Here is a 23,581-nt window from a genome sequence, read left to right as displayed (position 1 = left end):
TCTCACCTAAGATTCATTAAAGTAGCCCCACTTTTTCAAGCTTCTGACCAAGGCTGGCAAAACAGTGTCACTGTTCACTGTTTTAAAGCAACTCTCATGAGGTATTTCTTTCAGATTATGTCTGAACAAAGTTGTGTGGCTATTATGAATGTTAAGGAAGTGCTGTGCTTGCATTTTCATAAGACGGGTCTTCAAACTTGGCCCTTTTATGACTTGTGGACTTCAACTTCCAGAATTCCTCAGCCAGGCACACATGCCTGGTTGAGGAATTCTGGGAGTTGAAGTCCACAAACCATAAAAGAGCCAAGTTTGAAGACCCCTGCCATAAGACCTAAAGCAATTTTTCCAAATAATTTTTGAAGCAGGCCCAGACTAAATTAGAACCATCCTTATCCACTCTTTGAGTGCTGGCTTTTGAAAGGGGTGGAGACTTCAGTTTCCCCACCATCTCCAATACTTCTCCCTTAGCTCTCTCATTTCTGTCCCAGATAAAGATGCCGATGCCCAGACTGTCTTGAAAGAAGCCAGCTGCCGACTGCAGAAAGCTTTCGATTTCCACACAACCACAATCCAGATAGAGAACTATTCGGAGGACATGAAGGATTGCCAAAAATGCCAGAGCCCCACAGACTGATCCACTGTCGCCAAGTAAGCTGGAGACGTATGTTCAGCCCTGTTAAAGCTGCTACCTCAAAGTATTCTAAGTGTAACACTACTGGTTCCTTGTGGCTAAATCTTCTTCTGGAATCATCCAATTGAAAGTGCAATTCTTAGCTTGTTTGAAATGAAACCTTATTTTTTTTCTTTCTTTCTTTCTTTCTTTCTTTCTTTCTTTCTTTCTTTCTTTCTTTCTTTCTTTCTTTCTTTCTTTCTTTCTTTTTTTCCTTCCTTCCTTCCTTCCTTCCTTCCTTCCTTCCTTCCTTCCTGTTTTATAACAAATAAAATGACAGGAATTTCCTGCCTATTTATATAGTTCTGGAATATGCTTTATGAATCATTTCATATCTGCTTACTAGGCAGGACTTCTTAAAGCACCTCTCAAGTTTTAATTTCATACAATAAGCACAACCTTATATTCACTATTTTTAGAGCTCTAGAACCAGAGGGTGCTTAGGACCATTTTAAAATTTAAACGCACACAAATAGAGCACCTCTCTGTAACATCTTTGCCCTATGTGATCCTAGGATAAATGCATTTGGTTTAAGGAGTTGCAGATGAATCATGCCCTCGTCTGAAGCCTCTTTTTGCCTCCAAAGTCCCTCACAAGCCTATTTGATGCTCACACTGGAACTATTGCAGTTAATTTTTTTATATGATTTTTATTGAAGCTTTTGGAAAAGAAAACCTAAAACTAATATAAAGTAAAGAAGGAAAAAGGAAAGGAAATAAAGCAAAAAGTGCAAGAAAACAAATTTAAGAAAAGAAAGAAAAAGATACAAATAACTGGTTTCCAATCCTCTTCATAGCAGTTATTACATTTCAGCCTCTCTCTCTAAAGATACTTGATGGTGTTCTTCTTTCTATAATCTCTTCTGTCTAATCATCAAAGCCATAAATCATACATTCAGTTATTTTATTTTTACGCAAAAAAAATCCATAAGACGTTTCCAATCACCAATAAATGTAAATAGTGTCTTTTCTCTAATAAAACAAGTTAATTTATCTATCTTAGCAAGTTCTGTCAAATTTCACCAAACATTCCTCCATGGTCAATAGTCTTGAATATTTCTAGCTCTGTGCCTATTGTAGTCTTAACTCAATAATCTTATATTGAAATAATTCCGTTTTTGAAGTACTGAAAGAGACGTAAGACAGGCTGAGAGAATTATGGGAGTTAAGATTAAAACAAATGTAAAATTTCTGGACATTTACAGGTGATTTGGTGTTAATCCACTAGAGCAGACATGTCAAACACAAGGCCCGGGGGCCGGATCCGGCCCGCGTAGTGGTTTCATGTGGCCCGCGAAGCCATCCTGGAAACAGTGAGGGAACGGCCCCCACTGCCTTGGCCCTGGCCCAGAGACCCTCCTCCTGCCAGAGACCCTCAGATCTATCCCACTCCTGCCCAGGTCCCCATAGGCACCCTTGATGCGAACGACATAGAGCTGGCCACACCCACCCAGTAGTCTATACGCACTCTAGCCACGCCCACCCAGTAGGCCACGCCCACCCTGCCCCTTGAGGGCAACCGCAATGCTGATGCGGCCCTCAATGAAATTGAGTTTGACACCCCTGCACTAGAGGGAGTAGAACCACTAATGGGAAAAATAAAGGACTCGTACATTTTTAGCAGGTTTTAAGATTAATAATCAGAAGACAAAGGTGTTAAAAATATTGAAATTAGAAAATCATATAGAACTTACGGAGACAACTAGTTTTAAGATTGAGAAAAAAGTAGAGTACCTGGGTATTACTATGACAAATATGAATGATATGTTACTTGAAAATAACTAGGGCACATAATGCAATTAAGAAAGACAGGTACCTGTTTTGACAACCGATGTTCCATTTAAACAATGACAAAAAGATTTATCTAAATTTATATGGCAAGGGGAAAAAACACGAGTTTAGGTGTTACAAAATGCATATGAAAGTAGAAGATTGGGTTTAACCAGATTTGAAATTGCATTTTGCTGCTTGTTATTGGGTCTGGATGAAAGAATGAATGAGGCTGAAAAATAAGAAACTTTTAGAGCGAGAAGGTCATGTCCTGAGATTTGGATGCCATGGATATTTATGGTACAATAAAGTTAATGTGAATTTCAAAAATCATTTTATTACATGTGTCATACTGACATACGGAATAGATATAAACCAAGGTTGTATCCTTGTGGATCTCAGTTCAAGAAGCATATCAAACAAGAAAACCAACAGCAGAAGGATATAGTACTCAATTGGTTTTGTTGGGCAGACCCAGACCCACACTTGTGGAGTTCAAAGTAGCTAGTTTATTGTTCCTATATTATGGGTAGAGAACAATCAAGTAGCTACTTTGGACTTTACATCTGTGGGTCTGGTTGTTCACACCTGACAGTTTTCCCATTTATAGTTATTAGATTCAAAATGGATAAAACAATTTATGGTATGGAGCAAAGTAAGATAGAATTTCAAATGCAATTGTGCTCAGATGATGATGAAGATGTTATGTCTGTATGAACGGTTACTATGTGTGAACGTTCAGTTTCGCATCTGATTTGAAAATCATTTGATTAAATCTCTGAATTGCTTTTGAATGAAACTGAAACTCTGAATTGATACAAACAATTTCAGATGCTTTTATATATGTGTGGTAATGTTATTTTTCCAATTGATTCAGAAATTCAAATCCAAGTGGATTTGGGCAACTAATTTGAACAATCTCTCCAAATCATTTTTCTATTCAATTGGAAACAATTGAGTTGGATTCATTTTGAGTTAATTATTGAAATCGAATTTTGCATGGTTTGTACAAGCCTCTAGAACACAAGAATCAAATTTGTCTTTTAAAGTAATGTTCTTACAGATGAAACCCTAATTTGAATCCTCCAGCCAACCACTTGAGGGCATTAGAGATTTATATAACTTGGGTTGCAGACACTCTTGATTTCCTCTTGCAGGTAGGCACAAGGAAAGTGAATTAAATTGGGGTCAGGATCTCCTTTATATCTCCATCTGCTAACCAGTAGCATTGAATAAACCTTCCCGCAGTTTTATTCTTCTTTTGGCATTTCCATTTTGACTTCTGGTTCATGATCGTAAGAGATGAACAAAAATATGTTGCTTTAATTACTGCTGTTATATTTTGAAGCTAGTAACATTAAAAGCCTTTCACCTCCTTTATCTCAAGAATTCCTTAGATTAGAATAACAACCTGCTTTGTGCAATGTATGAGCCCACCAGCTGAACTGCTGGTCTGCAGCATACAACATGCCAAGTCATTGATGGATGAACCCTGGCTTGTTGAGTAAGTCAGCTGTCTCCCTACAAAGCTAAGCTTCTAAACATAATTGACAAACCACAGTGAATGGGCTCATTCAAAACCAACTTCCAGAGTTGGGCAGAACTAGGTGGCACCCAACCTGAAATAAATTCAGACCAATCACTTTATGGTTTACTTCTTGTATGAACCAGGATAGGATCTAGAGACATCATGTTAGCAAAGGCAGATCTTCTAACATTATTTCTCAGCCTTGGCTGCTTCAAGATGTCTGGACTTAAACTACCAGAACTCTCTAGAGCAGTGATGGCGAAGCTTTTAGAGAATGAGTGCCCAAACTGCAACCCAAAACCCACTTATGTATCGTCGGGTGCCGGGTGGGCGTGGCCCATTGGGTGGGTGTGGCTACGGTGGTAACGGCAGACTGGGTGGGACTAAAAAGTTCAATCAATCAATCTTTTTTTTTCCCCGCGAGAAGTTGAAATTGATTGAACGTTGTTGGTTTTTTTGCACACGGTTTTATAAAGGTTTTATAAAACCCAGCTGAACCCTAGGACTGGGGCAACGGCCCACATGCCCACAGAGGGCTCTGTGTGCCACCTGTGGCATGCGTGCCATAGGTTCGTCAGCGTGACCCTAGAGATTGAAGCCCACACATCTTCAAGTTGCTGAGGTTGACAAACCCTGTACCATAGTGTACCCCCTCTTTTCGTAACAGTAAGCTAAAAGCAGATTCCTCTGGGAAGGTAATTGACTATGGATGAATATTACTTCAGGGCAGGTGTTGTTGTTGTACTTCAGGGCAGGATGAATTCACAGGCAAGTGACATAAAGTTTCAGGTAAGGATGGATCTTATAGCAATAAGCACTTACTTATACACCACTTCACAGCCCTTTCTAAGCGATTTACAGAGTCAGAATGTTGCCCCCAACAATCTGGCTCCTCATTTTACCGACTTTGGAAGGATGGAAGGCTGAGTCAATTCTGAGCCGCTCAGAATCGAACTCCTGGAGTGAGCACTGAGTTAGCCTGAAGTATTGCTGTGCCACCACAGCTTTTAATTGTCTTATTTTCTTCTGGTTAAGACTGGATCCGAGAGTCCACACTGCTAGCAAATACTAACAGTAACAAATGACCTAGTCAGATTTCATTGCTGATTGCAGAGATGAATCTGGACTCTTTTCATTCCAATCTAATTTAAAGGTTTTAAGAATAAATTGAGATGGTTCTGCATTCTGCCCAAGCTCCTTGGGGGGGGGGGAAAGCGGGCAAAGTACCAATGAAAGAAAACCTTTTTAACTTGGTTTGATTATCCAATTTTATTTTAGTATCTAAGAATCGTATGATTTATGATGAAAGTTGTACAATGTCCAGGAGCCAAGGACAATTTTCAAATCTGGAAAAGTAAGCAAAACCCCAAATAAGACTCCACTATTAAGAAAATCACATGAGTAAGCAGAAGTGGTAAATGGTGGCCATTTTAAGAGACCCACAAAAATACTGAAAGGCTTCAAAAAAGCTGAAAACCCAGTGATTAAATTATTGACTATTCAGTTACATGCAGTGAATTGCAATTGTAGGTTAAATTCCATGATATTGTGAGATAATGCTGTTACAATAAAAGCCTTATGTGCTGCAATCCCTTTAAAAATGATGTGTAGAAAATTATTATTTTAAAAGGGGAAAATATAGATTGGCATAGTTTGCTGAAATTATTGTGTGCAGTTTGAACTGGTAATTTCCCATCTGTCTGGGCCTGTAAGGTCCTGGAAAAGATCAGTTCAATTCCGAGTTAATAGATATTGGCTTATATTTTGCCAAAAGAAATTATGAAGTTGACAGTGTAATGTTGAGAGGCAGAAGTGTGGCTGCAGATATGTTTTTTGGCATCTCTCCTGTTTCCTGACCCACTAGATTTTATGTTGTATTTTTTTTTCTTAAATAGTATTTATTGAAATATAATAACAGAGGGAAAGCTGATGTGCCACAAAGCTAAATATCAGCCTCCAACATTTTTTTTATTTGTAAGAGTACCTATGGGACCCACCTAGATCCTGTAAGTATTCTAAGAAAATAAACACCTGGGTGGCTGCGGCACAGAGCTTTCTAGAAATGACCCCACATGTAAAGGGAAGAACACAAACAAAATGAAGGTGGCAAGGAGGAATCTCACCAGCTTCATTCATTCAATTTATATATGGTTGGCAAATGGCTGTTTTACGGTGAGTTACATCTCTCTGGTTGCCATTTTGTAGCATACTTCAAAAATTGCAAAGGCACTAACAGATCCTCAAAAAGAAACTCACTCCGCACCCATTTGAAAGGCACACTACGTAGGAGATGACCAAGAGAGAGGTCAAGCAGGTCATCAGTCTAGAATCTCTTCGCACCCACAAGAGATCTAAGCCCAGCCTAACTTGAATTCTGTTGACTCTTATCTATCACCATTTGTTTGATTGTTAGTGGTTTAGATTCTTGCAGAGAGCGTCAGCGTGAGGTAAACCTATACTTATTTGAACCGCCTTGCTTCCTGATTTATTGCACCTGACACATCCAGCAATTTGTATGTTCCCTTTTGCTAAAGGACTCCGATCTTTCCAAACTTTTCAGGGAATTAACATTTCTGCCCCACAGGCCTGAAGCGCTTACAAAGCGGAGGAAAAGATGTCCTTTATCATGAACCTCCCTGCCTTGCTCATTGTCAGAAAGCACTGCTTTTGAAAGAAATCCAGCAAGGAGAAATTGGCAAGTGGCTTACGTGCTCTCACCTATTAATAACATAAAATTATAGGGCTGGAAGGGACCTTGGAGGTCTTCCTAGTCCAACCCTCTGCTCAAGGCAGGAGACCTTATGCCATCCCGATCAAAGGGTTGTCCAGTCTACTTTTGAAAATCTCCAGTGATGGAGCATCCCCAACTCCGGGATGCAAGCTGTTCCATTGACTAATTGTTCTGTCAGGAAAATTCTTCCTCACTTCTAAGTTGGATCTCCCTTTTAACAAGCTTCCACCCATTACTTCTTGTCTTGCCTTCTGGTGCTTTGGAGAGTAAGTCAATCCCCTCTCTGTGACAGCCTCTTTAAGTATTGGAAGACAGTTATCACACCCTTCACTAGGCTAGGCACACCTCCTTCCCTCAACTATTCCTCATGCTAGCTGAGGAGTTCTGGGAGTTGAAGTCCACAAGTCATAAAGTTGCCAATTTTGGAGACCCCTGCAGTAGGACATAGATTTCTCTCATAGCTGCTACTGTTGAGGCAGGAACCGCCCATTCTGTCCCTTTGCGTTTCACTGAACAGCATTTCCCAAACTATCACCCTTGTCCTTTCCTTACATTGAAGGTGCAGGTAGTCCTTGATTTACAACCATTCATTTAGTGACCATTTGAAGTTACAACTGCACTGGAAAAAAAGTGACCTGTGATCATTTCTCACACTTAAGGACCGTTGCAGCATTCCCAAAATCCTGTGATCAAAATTTGGATGCACCATAATTTGGCTGGGGAATTCTGGGAGTGGAAGTCCACAGATCTTAAAAAGTTTCTGAGATTTAGAAACCCCGTTTTAGAAGGTTATAAGAAGCCTGCCTTTTTAATAAAGTGGCATGGTTCATTAAGGGCGATTCTCCTCCCTGTATTAGTCAGATATTGAAGAAAAAGTCAGGGTGAGGACACCATGATTTCAGCGTGTTCAGATCGTTATCATCTTCCCCAAAGACATCTTGTTTTATTGTTGGAAAACAACAACAACACCCTGCCTCTCCTGAGAAGCAGGGAAATGGCAAGCAACTTGAGTGTACATCCTTTGTCTGATTTTGCCACCTCCAATTCTAGCTAATGACCAGGACGAGCCAATATAGATTAGGCCCCACAGATTTTGAATCAATGCTCCCCATCCGTGTCAAAATACCAAAGTCAGCATTTCTGTCTGAAAAGAGACGGCCCTCAGAAGGCAATCAAGAAAGAGTTGTTTTTCTGCAAAACTTTATTGATACTGGTAAAACCCAATAAAGACTGGAACATTCTGGAACAACTGGAACATTCCTCTGGCACCACCCTGGCTACCAGCGAGAGTTTCCACTTTTCAGTATCCAGAGTTCAAAGGGCATCAATGCAGTGAACCCAACCCAAACTCCAGCCATACACAGCACCAACGGCCTGGAGTAACCAGTGAGTCCAGCATGGCTGGTGTCGTCTTCTCCAAGCGCCTTCCCAGAGAGCGGCAGTGGGCTTCTCCCCTGACCTAGTCCCTCTCCAGTTGCCGGTACTTTTTCCGTAGCACAGATACCTGATCCTTGAACAGCACTGGGTCCAAGCGGAGCTGAGAATGCACCAGAGGCATGTAGCCAAACCAGGCAGCAAAGTGATTGACGCACTCCTGGCGTTGTGCAAAATGTAGGCTGCTGTTGGATGGGGGTGCACTTCTCAGGAGCTTCAGGAACCGAGGAAAGACAAGGGAAGAGACCAAGCATCATTATTAGACTAGATTTTTATCCCAGCTTTATTACTTTATACAATGTATCAATATACATTATTAACCCTGCTTCTTCCCATTTTCCACACAACAACCCTGTGAGGTGGGTTGGGCTGAGAGAGGGGGCATGGCCCAAAGACACACAGCTAGTTTTCATGCCTAAGGCAGGACTAGAACTCACGGTCTCCTGGAGATTGGCCCAAAGCAGGGGTCTTCAAACTTGGTCCTTTTATGACTTGTGGACTTCAACTCCCACAATTCTTCAGCCAGCCTGCCTGGCTGAGGAATTCTGGGAGTTGAAGTCCACAAGTCATAAAAGGGCCACATTTGAAGACCTCTGGCCCAAAGTCACCCAATTGGCTTTCATGCCTAATGCTGGACTAGAACTCATGATCTCCTGTTTTTTCATCTAGCTAGCACCTTTACCATTACGCTAAATGGCTTTCATTTCAATTTCAGGCACGTTGTTAGTGAAATTCTGAATTGACACTGAATACAATTGCCCTCTTTCGCTTTCCAGAGTGAATGTTTCTTTGTACCAAACCTGAAATAATATTTTTAATTCAAATTCTGCATGAGAATGACAAAGATAGCTGCCTTCTTCTATTGCTCCTCAACAACTGGAATCGAGAGGTGAACGCCCTCTAAATATGGAGCTTTTCACCTTTCTGTGTATCAGCCAGATACCCTAAGAGCTTCAGGTATATACCCCTATTTAAAAAAAACGTGCTTACGGTTCACACGTTCTGCCCACTGAAAATCTAACTCAGGTTCAAAAGAGCCACGTGGGCCTCTCTGCTAAGTATGGATACCAAAGAGTAGCACAAGTGTGCTTATTCCTTAAATTGGTGTGTCAATTCCCACCGTCAGTAGCCAATGCTGCCATTATGGGAGTGAAATTCTCATATCCAAAGGGCACCAAATGGGAGAAGTCTCACCTAAGTACTAAAGGGCATCAAGAAGTGCTGGAAATAAAATATTCAAGACAGGAATAATTCCTTTTCTCCTCTGCCCCCCCACTTTGTTCCCATCCATGCCTACCTACCTGCTGAGGTGGGCTCTCCCTGAGATGCTTCTTCTGGGTCACTTTGATGGGGGGCAATTTGGTTACAGAAGAAACCAGAAAGTTCATCAATATATCCTCACAGTTGGCAATCTGATCAACAAAGCTCCTTAGTTTGGCAGGCAAATAGTTGCTGAAGAGGCTGTGGTAGTACCTGTGGAAGGAAGACAAAGGGGTGGGCAGAAAGAAGATCCCTGCAGAAACGTATAAGGCTCCTGTCCTCAACCTGCTCCCTCCAGGTGTGTTTCCTGTACCACAATCTGTTTTTTTTTAAATCACCTCAGAATACATAATTTAGAATGTTCTGGTTGGATGTTAGATAGGTAAAGGTTCCTCCGCACACGCGTGCTAGTCGTTTCCGACTCTAGGGGCCGGTGCTCATCTCCGTTTCAAAGCCGAAGAGCCAGCGCTTGTCCGAGGACGTCTCAGTGGTCATGTGGCCGGCATGACTAGACGCCAAAGGCGCACAGAACGCTGTTAGCTTCCCACCGTAGTGGTCCCTATTTTTCTACTGGCATTTTTACGTGCTTTCGAACTGCTAGGTTGGCAGAAGCTGGGACGAGTAACAGGCGCTCACGCAGCACTCAGGATTCGACCTGCCAAACTGCCGACCTTCTGATCGACAAGCTCAGCGTCCTAACCCACTGAGCCACCGCGTCCCTCCTGGATGTTAGATAAGAGCCATTAAATAGTAGAGTTCAGGTGGTTGAATTCAGTAGCTCCTTCCAGTCAAGGATAGCATGCATTACATACAAAATAAAGATGGGATAACAACAGCAGGATTGCCTGCCTTTGAGGCTCAAGTAGGGCCCTGAGAACAGAGCCTAAAAACCCCACATTTCTGAAGAGTAGTTGCTGGAACAATGTTTTTCCAACTGTTTTCTGACCATAAGATAAGATAACCTTTATTGTCATTTTTTTTTTACTGTGGGCAGAACGGCACACATCAAAAATGAAATTTAGTTGCCCGCTCTCCAAGTGAAACACATATATGACACACCTAAACATACTATATACAACATATGTATAGGCCCACACCCCTACATATACATAACAAATGAATATTAAATACTCTCCATCTTGAATATATAACGGAAAGAGGAAGCTTGAGAGTTCACAAGGTTAATGCTGTACTTTAGCTGAACCATAGACTAATCTTTTGGTGGCATCTTCTTCCTCACCCACTCCAGTGTCCTTCAAAAAAACCAGATGCCTAATTGTGTCAAGACTGCAACTCCCAGAATTCCCATCAAATATTAATAAAATGGCTAGTTAGAAAAGACAGATCTAGAAGTCATCAGTAAACAACAGCCTTATCATCAGGAACACCCCCATCAACAGGCACAGGCATGTCACTCTTACATAAAAATAGAGCAAACCCTTCTAGCACTGCTTTTCCCGCCTGTTTCTGCAAACTAAGGTACCCCCCACATCCCTTTATTTGTCTACCTAACCTCTGCAGAAAGAGCTAAATTGTAGGTTTAAGTTGTAGAAATTATGCTAAAAATATTTACACACGTGCTTGTAATCTACAGAGAGCTCAGTTTTAAAAATGCCAATGCTTATGTAGTCATAACCCAAAGGGTATATTCACCAACGTGCTGTGAGGAGGGAGGAAAGTTAGGGCGAATCAGGTGAAAAGATGACTTCAATAGTAGTATATTTAAAAATAACTGAAGAGTGTAAGAACAGGTTAGAACTTTAGAACTATATCCTCATAGAGAAGATGTCAGGTTTCTGACGTATGGGCTTTTCAAGTGACTCTGAGGCATTGTTTACCTTAAAAGCCCTTTATTAGCCTAATAATAATCACTGCAGATGGGGACTGTAGCCAAGAAATTAAAAGACGCTTGCTCCTGGGGAGGAAAGCCATGGCAAATCTAGACAGCACACTAAAAAGCAGAGGCATCACCCTGTCAACGAAAGTGCGTATAGTCAAGGCTATGGTCTTCCCAGTTGCAATGTATGGCAGTGAAAGCTGGACCATAAAAAAAGGCTGAGCACCAAAGAATTGAGGCCTTTGAACTATGGTGCTGGAGAAGACTCCTGCGAGTCCTCCTCCTGAGACTCATCCTTGGACTGCAAGGCGATCAAACCGGTCAGTCCTAGAGGAGATCAACCCTGACTGCTCTTTAGAATGCCAGATCCTGAAGCTAAAACTCAAATACTTTGGCCACCTAATGAGAAGGAAGGAGTCCAGAAGATGGTAGAGGACAGGAAGGCCTGGAGGAACGTTGTCCATAGGGTTGCAATGGGTCAGACACGACTTCGCAGCTAACAACAACATTAGCCTAATACACCGGCAAATGCTTGCTCGAAGGAAGCTGGAATCTGAAATCTCCGCCCTCTTGCACAATATATTAAAACACAATTCTCCACCTTTCTAATTTTGTCATTAATCACATTTTCCAATTAATTTAAAGAATCAGTTTCCCTTCCGTTAGAAAACCCGCCAAGCTCTTACTTTCTTTAATTTCAGATGGCCTTGAGGAACAATCCTCCTCTTCCCCCCTCCCAACCTTAATCCAATCTCTTAAAGCAATTCACAAGTTTAACGTATGAAATGGCTACTTCTTCATCTCTTGTCAAGCAATAACATTCGATGTTAGCAGCGTTGACAGAAAATCTATGTGACTGCTAGGAATCAAAAATGAATTGATGACACACAATCGAAGAATATTCATTTTTAGATTAAGGTTAAGGTGTATGTGAGAAAGAGACCCACAGTTTCAAGACTAATCCACACACAATCTATTCAATGATCCAATGTTATAGTTACCACTGGATTAATTCTAAAGATATCAACCTCCCTGTTTATTCTTCAAACGTTATCTGAAAGATGCTGGGTGTTCACCCAGAGATGTTCAGAATGCAACTGATGGAAGAGTGGGCTTAAAAAGTATGAAAGCAGATTCCAGTGGAAGGTTAGGGAGAGCTTCTCACAAGCAACAACAAATGTGAACCGATGACTAAGGGGGGAAGCTTCTCGTCCCTTCCTAGAAAGAGTTCAAGCAGAAACTGACGGTCATATCAGTTGGGATTCCAGCACTGAGCAGGACCTGAATTTGATCGCCTCAATGGGCTTTTTCCAAACTCTTCAGTCAGGAAGGGTACCTGTGATAGAATGCCGCTGCTGTGAGAACCATGGAGAACTCATTGGTCCATTTTGAAGTGTAGCTCCACTGGTTCTTGCTGGTATTCCAAAAATGGCTGCGCATTGGGAAGCCTACAATCTGGTTGGGGAAATTTCTCCATACGACAAAGGCAAAGTCAACCTAAAAGGCAAGAAAGAGAGCAGGAAAACAATTTGAGAAAGGAGAATCTTTCATCAGAAGGCTTCAGGTTGTCTAGGGGAAGTCATGTCTTCTACTTTCAAATTATATTCTTTCTTTTTTCCAAGTAGCATAATCTCTAGAGCAGTGGGGTCCAACCTTGGCAACTTTTAAGACCGGTGGACTTCAACTCCCACAGCTCCTCAACCAGCATGGCTTGGTGGGGAATTCTGGGAGTTGAAGTCCACAGGTTCGTAAAGTTGCCAAGACTGGATACCCCTGCTCTACCTATTAGCTTGTGGCATCCATAGTATCCATAAGGTGTATCCACTTAGACATCTTCTAGAAATTCCTAGAATTCCCACCTCTTGCCATGCTGATGGGGCATTCCAAAAGTAGTAATGGAAGGCATCAGGCTGGCAAAGACTGACCTACTCTCACCAGCTGCAATTCTCCAGGATCAGCCCCACTCTATTAACCAGTTCTGGAGATGTCCCAAATTAAAGCTAGAACCTTTTGTAAGCAGACCATGCAAAGATTACTTATCTTTCCCTTTCCACATCTAAGCAAATATTTTACAATAGGGAATCAGAGTCGGATAACTCATTAGACAACAGAATTCCATATTTTAGTGTATATACGCATTTCCTTTCCCCCCATTTTTATGTCAATTTAAATTTCAGTCATTTAATTGTAAAACATTGCATATACATATAGGTTTATTTTGTCAAATAGGTAAGATATATACAATTTGGAGGACATTTCTCAAGGATCCCTAGCCCTCTTCTGGCCAAGATAGCTGCAGTGGATTGGACTACCTCTCTGATCTTGGTTATTTTCTTGCACACGTTTCATTACCCAAACTAGGCAATGAATGCTGCATTGATGATGTTACCTAATTTGGGTAATGAAACATCTGCAAGAAAATAACCAAGATCAGAGTACCAAGGACGCCTCATTTCAACCCTGAGCTACAAATATTCTTCTTTATAGGGACTACTCAACTGTCCCAGGTTCTAGGCCTTGCCTTGTATTTTAAGTAGTCATTTGTCCCTTATGCAAGCTCCATAACTACAAGATGAGTAGAAAGACATCATCATCATCGAGTTGGAAAGGACCTTGGAGGTCATCTAGTCCAACCCCCTGCTCAGGCAGGAAACCCTATACCATTTCAGACAAAATGGGTGTCCAGTCTCTTCTTAAAAACTTCCAGTGTTGGAGAATTCACAGCTTCTGGAGGCAGGTTGTTCCACTGGTTAATTGTTCTAACTGTCAGGAAATTTCTCCTTAGTTCTAGGTTGCTTCTCTCTTTGGCTAGTTTCCCTCCATTGCTTCTTCTCCTGCTTTCAGGCGCTTTGGAGAATAGCTTGGCTCCCTCTTCTTTGGGGCAGCCCCTGAGATATTGGAACACTGCTATCCTGTCACCCCTAGTACTTCTCTTCATTAAACTAGACATACTAGATTCTGGAGAACTTTCTCACCTCACTGGTTGAAAGGCTGGTATATTCATCAAGGCTCAGCACGGCATCCGTTCCAATAGCAGAATAAGGCAAAAACCGTTCGCTGACCTGCAGGAGAAGAGAGAAGAAACAGAAAAGCACCTTCTGTCACCCCTTCAAGGAAGAACCAGACAGGAAATCAAAGTCATGTAGATCAATGCTACTTTTATTGTAAAGATATGGGAGAGCCAGTTTGGTCTAGTGGTTAAGGCACCAGGCTAGGAACCAAGAGGCTGTGGGTTCTAGCCCTGCTTTGCTAATGAAAGCTGATTGGGTTGACCTTGGGTCAGTGGTTCTCATCCCAACCCACCTCCAAATAGGAGGAGGAAGATGTGCTCAATATGTTCTTGAATTATCCGTAAAACTATTAGAGATAGATAGGTAGATAAATAGAGAGGGGAGGGGAGAGATAATCTTCAGATAAATTTGAATACACTTTCTCCCTCTCTCCATCTTATCTTCATGAGAACTGGGGTGGACTTATCTGAGATGTTACTCAGGTTACTTTTCTGCTCTTTCTGCCCTTGGTAACTATTTCCTCTTGAATACTTGCCCACCAGGACATTTCTTTTGAAAATCGGAGAGTAAGAAAGGTCAAGTGGAGGAGTTACTCTTGCCCATACATTGGTCTTTGGTTGAACGCTTGGAAAATGCACGTTGAATGATGAGAACTGGCTTTGAGTGATAGGCGAACTGGGGTGTTAAGAAAGCAGGATTGCTGCTGGAGTGTGGGTCCATGCAGATTTTGCCCAGGTCTCCCCTTGCTAAAATATGACAACCACAACCACAACCTGGTTGGCTTCTTACCTTGTTGCTGCTTAAAATGACGGTCAAGGGAACTGTGGCCGGCATCCACTTCTGTGGAGGTGGCTTCTCACAGCTCCATAAGACTAAAATCTGTACAAGAAACAGAAATGCCTGGTTAGCTAGCTGAAACGTGCAACAGAACAATCATTTTCATTTTGTGGCCCATGCTGTACTTGTTTGTTTGTTTGTTCCTTTATTTATTTGGCCGCCCATCTTAATCAATTAACTCTTGGCAGCCAACAAGGCTTACAAACAAGAACATATTTGAAAGAATTAAAAGATGCTAGCTAGATAAAAAAAATAACCAATTGCTCAATTCATTGCAGAACACAGCATACTATAAACAAATCAAGTCTTGCTAACATCCTGGCTCTAAATTCAGAAGGGAAAGCCAGGTTTTTAAGGCCTTTCAAAAAGCCTGAAGTGGGTTTAATTGGAGGGGTGAAGAGATATTTCATTTTCTCCAGAAATGATATTCTCCCCAAACCCCTGATTCCCCTTAAAATCAGACTGGGCCATCAGGAGTGATATGAGTGCCGTAAGACATCCATCTTAAGATCCATCTTAAGACATCCATCTTAAGACATCCACTGCTATAAGCCACCAACAAAACTCCAGAAAACAAGCAAAACCACTGAACATTCTCCCTGACATCTCTGCTCATTCTGTAATGCCAACAAAATTCCAACGCAGACGGAAAAAAACCCCAGTCAACTAAGCTTTATAACCACCCTCTCAACAGGACTGCAAGACCCACTCTTCTTAGCCAAACCCGGCCAATTGTCAGCCTGCCTGGGGATTATGGAAGCTGAAATCCATCTCTGGGGTTGGAGAGGGACTAGGTAAAGAGTTAGGCAGAAGACAATTTCACAAGGCTATCTTAGGAGCATACCGTATTTTGGTTTCTGCTGCAAACACCTCCAGTGGCACGTCTCCTCCCATGAGTGGGAAGGAACAAAATCTACTAGCACAGAACCTCATTCAAATGGGCAGGACCTCTGCCAAAGCCCCAAAGTTCTGTTTATTTCTATGGGTCTTATATAAGAAAACACGCAGCAGATTCTTGTTGTGCTAAATCTACCTTGTTTGTATTGCATTGCAGCACAAACAGTACCTCCTGCACCGATGTCTCAAAGCCACCCTCTTTGGGGTGGTCCTCTGGCTTTGTCTCATCACCAGACTGCCTCGGGAATTTCAGCTTGTACTGTATAGTTTTCCTTACCCTGCTTGGCAAGCTGCCCGAATCCCTGCTTTCAAACAGCGACTGGGGTTTGGAAGCAAGTACTCCACTGTGCAAAGGCTGCCACGTTTTGGCTCCAGAAGTCTAGTCTCAAGCCAGCATTTTAGATTCATAGGAACGGTTGACCCCAAAATGTTAATGGTTTCCTGCAGCAAATCTAAATTATACAACCAAGGAGCGGCTAAAGAATTGCTCTAGTAAAAGCATTTCAGTTGCTTGTTATGATGAAAGCAGCAGAAACATTGATCTTTCTTAATGAAATTTTCCCACTTGATATATTTGGGATCTTTCTCGTAAATTGTTTTTCTAGGTGTGAGGTGAAAGGACAGTCCTTTGAGCAGCAGCACTGTGAACATGGAATGCCCACAACTATGAAACTCGATGGGCTGTGTTGTCCCATTTTTGTCCCCATAAAACCAGGCCGTGCAGCTGATAAATAAAGGCCATTCATACTGGTGGTGTACTAAAATGGGACTTGCAATTTCTCCGTTGGAAAGAGGTTTTTGTTTTTCTGCCTGAAGCTCAGTTGCATGAGAATTCCCTTCCAAGTCTTCTTTTGGATCATTGGTGGAATGTTGAAAGATAAAAATAATTGGCTTAGGATGGCAACTGGGATTGGAATTTCTGTTGCTAAGTGATGCGGTTGTAAAGCACAATGTCACATGACGGTGCCATGTCTGGCAATGACAGTTCTGGCAATTTGAGTTGTCATTGTTAAGCAAGGAAGTCACGTAACAGTGACTTCCAACTTTCAACTTCCTGCCGTCTTCCCCATGACTTTGCTTAGGAGAAGCTAGCAGGGATTGTCAGAAATTGCAATTGTGTGACTGTGGGGATGCTGCAATGGCTGGAACTCCAAGGACTGGGTCCGGGATATTTGAGGGAACACCTGCTGCCGGCATCAAACGCCCTTCGCCCAGTGCGCTCCCACAGGGAGGGTCTGCTCAGGGTTCCGCCGGTGAGAGATTGCCGGCGGGTGACACCCAGGGATAGGGCCTTCTCAGTGGGGGCGCCTGCCCTCTGGAACCAGCTGCCGGTGGAGCTGAGGACTGCCCCCGACCTCCGATCATTCCGCCGGGGCCTGAAGACCTGGCTCTTTCAGCTCTCGGGCCCAGACTGAGGAGGAATTTTTAATTAGGGGTTCTTTTTAACTGACTACAGGGTTAATTTAATACTTTTTAATTTGTTCTTAATTTTTGTATTTTGGATTTTTAATTCCCTGTAAACCGCCCTGAGTCCTCAGGGAATAGGGCGGTATATAAATATAACTAAATAAAATAAATAAATAAATAAATAAGTCCCCTTAATTTAGTACCGTCATAACCTTGAACCGTCACTGAATGAAAGGATTACCTGTATCCTTTTTGCTGTGTGCTTTTCCATTAGGCATTTTTCCATCATTCCAAAGCCTCCCTGCCCATCTGCCATTCCCAACCTCACAACTCCTCACTCCCAAACTGTCCCTCTGGGATTCAATGAAACCATGAGAAAACAGGAAGCAGGCAACTTTTGGAGACAGGACTCTACTAGGGAAGGCAGGACATTCACACGTTTCCTTTGTGCCTCAGATCTAAACAAATGCAAGACCATCACACTCTACCCAAGAGAATTTTGCAGACATGATCCTGATTTCCTCCAACTGAATGCAGGATTTGGCAGTCATTTAAAAATGCAGGATTTGGCAGTAATTCCTATTGTGGGGCAGGACCGAACAATTGCCACTCAATCTCTCCAAAAGGAAAACCAATTTTTCATTGTTGATTTTTCTTCTTTCTTTCTTTCTTTCTTTCTTTCTTTCTTTCTTTCTTTCTTTCTTTCTTTCTTTCTTTCTTTCCTTTCTTTCCTTTCTTTCTTTCTTTCTTTCTTTCTTTCTTTCTTTCTTTCTTTCTTTCTTTCTTTCTTTCTTTCTTTCTTTCTTTCTTCTTTTGCCTCTGAATTACTTTGGACTCCTGGTAAGTAGGTGGATTCTGCAGTTTTCTGGGCAACATTTTTAAAAGCAGATTGCTATTGCCTTCTTCCCAAGGTTGAGAGAGATTGGCCTCAGCACTAGTGGTTATGGTCTTCTAGCTTCTATCCAGCATTTTTAACCACTACACCAAATGGGCTCCTCTATAATATACTAGATTACACACCAATGCATGTTTCCTTGGTATTTTTACCAAAGTTAACTGAATCTTTCCTTCTAAAGCAGACAAGCTACAAGGACAGTGTGCTCAGACTCCAGAGTTCACATACTTAGAAGACTCTATTTACTGCCACACATTTTGAAATGCTCAGGATGGGCGCGGCCTGCTTAGCTGAGCTCATTTGCAGTAGAGACGTGGCTGTTGACAGGACTTGCCCTGTAGTTGGAGGGGAAGGTGAGACTTGCTGACAGCAATAAAGGTTACTAGCCCACCCAGGTGTATCCTAAGGCTGCCACACCCACCACAACCCTCTTGACGTATACAAGGGAATGGAAAAGGCACCACAGCTTGGTGCGATTTTGTACAACACAACTCTGGAAAGTCACACCTTCTAGCAATCTTCATAACAAGAGGTGGGAATGACAATGTGGAGCCTCAGAAGTCTGGATTAAGAGGGTAGCAAGGAGATGAGAGCTACTATTAAACGTGAGAGTGGTGGGAAAGAGGCAACAGAAATTCAAGGTACAGGTAGCCCTTGATTTACAACAGTCCATTTAGTAACCATTCAAAGTTACAGCAGCACTGGAAAAAGCGACTTATGACTGTTTTTCACACTTACGACAGCTGCAGCATCCCTAGGATCACATGATCAAAATTCAGATGCTTGGCAAATGGTTCATAGTTATGACCGTTAGTGTGTCCCAAGGTCATCTCATTACCTTTTGCAACCTTCTGACAAGCAAAGTCAATGGGGAAGACAGATTCACTTAACAACCGTGTAACTAGCTTACCAACTGCAGTGATTCTCTTTTTTTAAAAAACAAGTTTTATTAATTTTCCAATTTTACATGTAGATATTTAGGAAGCAACGTGGTGATTGGGTAATCAGTATTCCAATAACAATTTTTTTTTTAAAAAAGAGATTCTCTTAACAACTGTGGCAAGAAAGGTCGTAATAAAGGGCAAAATTCACTTACCTAATATCTCACTTAGCAACAGAAATTTTGGACTCAATTCTGGTCGTAAGTCGAGGACTATCTGTATTGTATTGTACCACTGCACATCTTAGATGGAGACAGATCATTTTTCACGTTCCTCAACATAAAACTGGTATGTTCGTATAGGTAGTCCTTGACTTACAACCACAGTTGGGATGGGAACTCCCATCACTATGCAAGGCAGTTGTTAAATAAGTTCTGCCCAATTTTACATCCTTTTCTGCAATGGTTGTTAAGTCACAGCACTCGTTAAGTGAATCATGCATTCATTAAGCAAATTTGACTTCTTCTATGGACTTTGCTTGTCAGAAGCCAACTGGGAAAGTTGCAAATGGGGATCATATGATCCCAGGACACTGCAATCATTGTGAATACATGCCTGTTGCAAAGCATCCACATTTTGATCATGTGATGGGGGGGGGGAACACTGCAATTATCATCACCACAATAACAGCAAGAAATTCCTTTACCTTGGCACAGTATTGGGATCTGGAGACAGCTTGGATGAGTTTCAGGATGGGCTGGGAAAGGGAGACAATTGGTGAGACGGCCCAGATTAATGCTGTGAACTTCTCGGAGGGGCTGGATCCTGTAAAGGGAGAGAATTGGTGAGTCTGGGATGCTTAAAACTCTCCTCCAAACCTGTTTTGGCTTACCTGCTGAAATTTAATCCCCATCTAACCAATTATCATTAGTGCTTTATTTAGTGTCACCAGTGAACATGACATTTCAGAAGATAAAAAGAAGAGACAGGTCTCCACCCATAGGAAACTTGCAATTCAGATTTCATTGCCAGTGAAAACAGCAGAAGAAAGCAGGAGGAATTAATGAAACAGAGATAACGTCAGTGACAATTTCAGCTATGCTCGTTTACAGCAGGAGTCTACGAGGTGGCTCCATGGACACCAATTGCCAGGTCCCCTGCCCCATTTCACAGTTGTTCCTCTAGCACAGAGGTCTCCAAACTTGGCAACCTTAAGACCTGTGGACTTTGTTTTCTAGTATTCCTCAACCAGCCATGCTGGCTGGGGAATTCTGGGAGTTGAAGTCCATAAGTCTTAAAGTTGCCAAGTTTGGAGACCCCTGCTCTAGCAGTAAATGGCAGCCTAACACAAGGATCTCCCTTCACTTTAACCCCAAATAGCTGTTGAAGATAGACCGAGTTAAAAAAAAAGTGGCAGGCTCAAGATCTCCCCACGAATGGCTGAGATGGCAGCTGAACTCAGTTCTAATCCAAGACCTTGACCATAATACAGCAAGCCTCCTCTAATTTAATCCAGCATTATCTTTCCTTCCTAAAACATCAGGTTGCTCCACCTGAATCTCAGAGGCTTTTTTGTAAATAAAAAGTATTGCTCAGCATTTTGTCTAGGCAGTTCCTCACCTGCCTTGATAAAAAAAGACCATTAAACGGAAGCATTTGAACATCCTCGAGTCTGGAAGAAGCAGAGGCACCAATGTTACCAGCTTGCTTTTCGGGGAATTAGATGGCTTATGACTGCCACAGTATCTCCGCCTTATGACCATCACTGAGCCCAAAATTTCTGTTGCTAAGTGAGACAATTGCCCCATCTTATGACCTTTCTTGCCAAAGTTAAGTGAATCACTGTAGCTGTTAAGGTAGTAACACAGTTGCTTAATGAATCTGGCTTCCCCATGGACTTGTCAGAGGGTTACAAAAGGGAATCACATGACCCCAGGACAACAACCGTCATAAATATGAACAAGTTGCTAAGCGTCCATATTTTGATCGCATGACCCTGGGGATGCTGCAACGATCAGAAGTGTGAAAAACGGTCGTGTCACTTTTTTTCAATGATGTTAACTTTGGATGTCACTAAATGAATGGTTGTCAATCGAGGACTGATTGTAGCTGTTTGGTGACAATGCTCATGATGCACTGTTGAGACTCCAGCCATGACCCCCAGCCTGATAAAAGAGGGAATTGGGGATGCCTGGCACAAATGGATGCGAAACAGCGTTTCATTCCATCTTCTCTACTGGACTACTAGACAATCACTTGTCTGAAACGGTATAGGGTTTCCTGCCTGAGTAGGGGGTTGGACTAGAAGACCTCCAAGATCTGATCTGATCTGATCTACTCTACTCTACTCTACTCTACTCTACTCTACTCTACTCTACTCTGTGGGTTTCTTTTGATTTTTCTCCCAGAGGCCTGATTGTAAGCCTCTTGGGAACAGAGGCTGCTCTGCGTTACTTAACGCAGCTCTTTGTCAGCCCTTCAAAGGAGATCAGGTCAAGAAACAGGCACAGCAGGGACTCCAGGAATGTTGTTTGTTTTAATTTTTGAAAGCCAAGTTTCTCTTTGTCCCATCTTAAAGTAAACAAAATCACAGGGTTGTTTCTTTCTCATGCTTCCTGCAATCTCTGGACTATGCAATCTCTTCTCTTAAGTCTCTCCTCAATGGCTGGTTTCTTTGGCTTTCTCAGACCTTCCCTAAAGACATCCTCTGTGATTCTTTACATTCTGTAAGGTTAGACCCTCCCCTTAATGATGAATGGAGTGAGTAAATGCTAATTTAAACAGACCAACATGCAAGCAAATAAACATTCATGCTAATGATAATATTGAGCCTATGTAAAAGATGAAACTGCAAAATAGGTGGTAGACATCATGGTGCCTGGCGGAGTATCCTGGAAGAGAGACTACAGGTAGTCCTCAACTTACAACCACTTGTTTAGTGACCGTTCGAAGTTACAACAGCACTGGGGGGAAAAAAGACCTATGACTGGTCCTTGCCCTTACGACGGACTATCACAGCATCCCCACAGTCACGAGATCAAAATTCAGGAGCTTGGCAACCAGTGTGTATTTAAGACCGTTGCAGCATCCCAGGGTCATTGGATCCCCCTTTGCAACCTTCCCAGCCAGCTTCCAACAAGCAGTCAACGTGGGAAGTTGGATTCACATCATGACCAACTGATTCACTTTAACAACTGCACTGATTCGCTTAACAATCTTGGCAACAAACAAACAAAAAAAGGTCATAAAATCAGGGGCAACGCACCTAACTGCCCTTGATTAGCAACAGAAATTCTAGTCCCAACCATGGTTGTAAATTGAGAACTGTCTGTAAATCCTTGAAAAGGAACATTCCATGCTGCACCATTTCGGGGGTAAGTCCATCACCACCTCAACAATCCCTACCTCTTAAGAGAGAAGGAGTAGAGAAGGTAGAAACAGTGCAGGAGTATTTCCCATACCTTGCTTCAGATAATAGAAAGGGAAGTCACCGAGATGAGTGGAGTATTCTGGCAAGGCCGCCAAGGCTCCAGGAAGTGTGTTCCAGAAGAACTTTGGGCGTGATTCCTGATGAAATATCCGATCTTTTATTATCTAGCAAAGAGAAAAATAGTTGTCATTACACCCTGGAGCTATCTACACCTGCTAGAAAAGAAGGCGTCTCCTGGATGCGAGATCAATCTCAACCGTTCTTCTTGGCCCCAAGTAGAAAAAACTACAATCAGGAAGTCCAGATTCAAATTTGGCATGCCATTATTGTCTTTTTGATGCTCCTCTGTAATTCCACTGGTTAGCTACCAGCAGGCACATTTGTGTGTCTGAATAGGAAACTATAGGTGAGGCAGTCAGAAAAAGAACTGAAAGTGTTACATAAATGTTAACTATTACTATAAAATTAAGCAAACCATGCTAGACTGAGATATACCTTGTACAAACTCTAGGCAGGAGTTAAGAGTTGGATTGAATAAAAGTAGCAGTTGCCTTCAAAATAAAAGCAAAGCAGTTATACTGCATGCATGGGGTACAATTATTTATACTTGATTTCTAATTTCCAAATGACTTCACATGAGCCGAACAGGGATAGCTAAAGAGGCCATCAAATGCCCAGATCTGCTATAGACATTCATCCTGGCTAAAAACAATTTGAATAGGTCAAGAGGAAAAAAGAGTTCTTGTTCACTTATATTTAGATCTAATACATAAACATATTTTAAAGCATTATATGATATTGTAAGGATACCTCATGAGGAAGGTGAAACTTAAACTCTTTGATTTCCCTTCCCCATTTCTCCAAACGTTTGACCAGAAGGAAAAAAGAAATGATGTTTTCCAAGGTAAGAGAGATGGTGGGGAGGTTGAAGAAGGAAGGAAAGAAAATGCAGGCATAAAACCTTAAGAGACAGAAGGCAACTGTTTGGCAGCT

General features: G+C 42.0%; 2 protein-coding genes across 8 annotated transcripts in view; one reads left to right on the top strand and one right to left on the bottom strand.

The window, feature by feature from the left end:
• SLC30A2 (solute carrier family 30 member 2) overlaps window positions 1-23,581 on the top strand; it is a 57,194-nt gene that overhangs the window by 16,036 nt on the left and 17,577 nt on the right. For 2 of the 6 annotated variants that reach the window (XM_083369791.1, XM_083369792.1), the window contains exon 8: window positions 489-648. In XM_083369791.1, the coding sequence (XP_083225917.1) occupies window positions 489-634 (146 nt within the window). In that variant the 3' untranslated portion in view covers window positions 635-648. Of the gene's footprint in view, window positions 1-488; window positions 3,816-6,552; window positions 6,693-23,581 lie in introns of those variants that run through there. The other 4 variants (XM_083369788.1, XM_083369793.1, XM_083369790.1 and 1 more) reach the window with 3 other exon arrangements.
• EXTL1 (exostosin like glycosyltransferase 1) overlaps window positions 6,944-23,581 on the bottom strand; it is a 47,104-nt gene continuing 30,466 nt past the window's right edge. For both annotated transcript variants that reach the window (XM_083369750.1, XM_083369751.1), the window contains 7 exons: window positions 22,620-22,752; window positions 19,865-19,983; window positions 15,031-15,120; window positions 14,206-14,292; window positions 12,567-12,727; window positions 9,435-9,606; window positions 6,944-8,347 (listed from right to left, as the gene is read on the bottom strand). In XM_083369750.1, the coding sequence (XP_083225876.1) occupies window positions 8,159-8,347; window positions 9,435-9,606; window positions 12,567-12,727; window positions 14,206-14,292; window positions 15,031-15,120; window positions 19,865-19,983; window positions 22,620-22,752 (951 nt within the window). In that variant the 3' untranslated portion in view covers window positions 6,944-8,158. The remainder of the gene's footprint in view (window positions 8,348-9,434; window positions 9,607-12,566; window positions 12,728-14,205; window positions 14,293-15,030; window positions 15,121-19,864; window positions 19,984-22,619; window positions 22,753-23,581) is intronic.

Source organism: Vipera ursinii, assembly GCF_947247035.1.
Source record: "Vipera ursinii genome assembly, chromosome: 9".
NCBI classification, from domain to species: Eukaryota; Metazoa; Chordata; class Lepidosauria; order Squamata; family Viperidae; genus Vipera; species Vipera ursinii.
The sequence above is the reverse complement of the archived record's forward strand: the minus strand, read 5'-3'. Positions and strand labels throughout refer to the sequence as shown.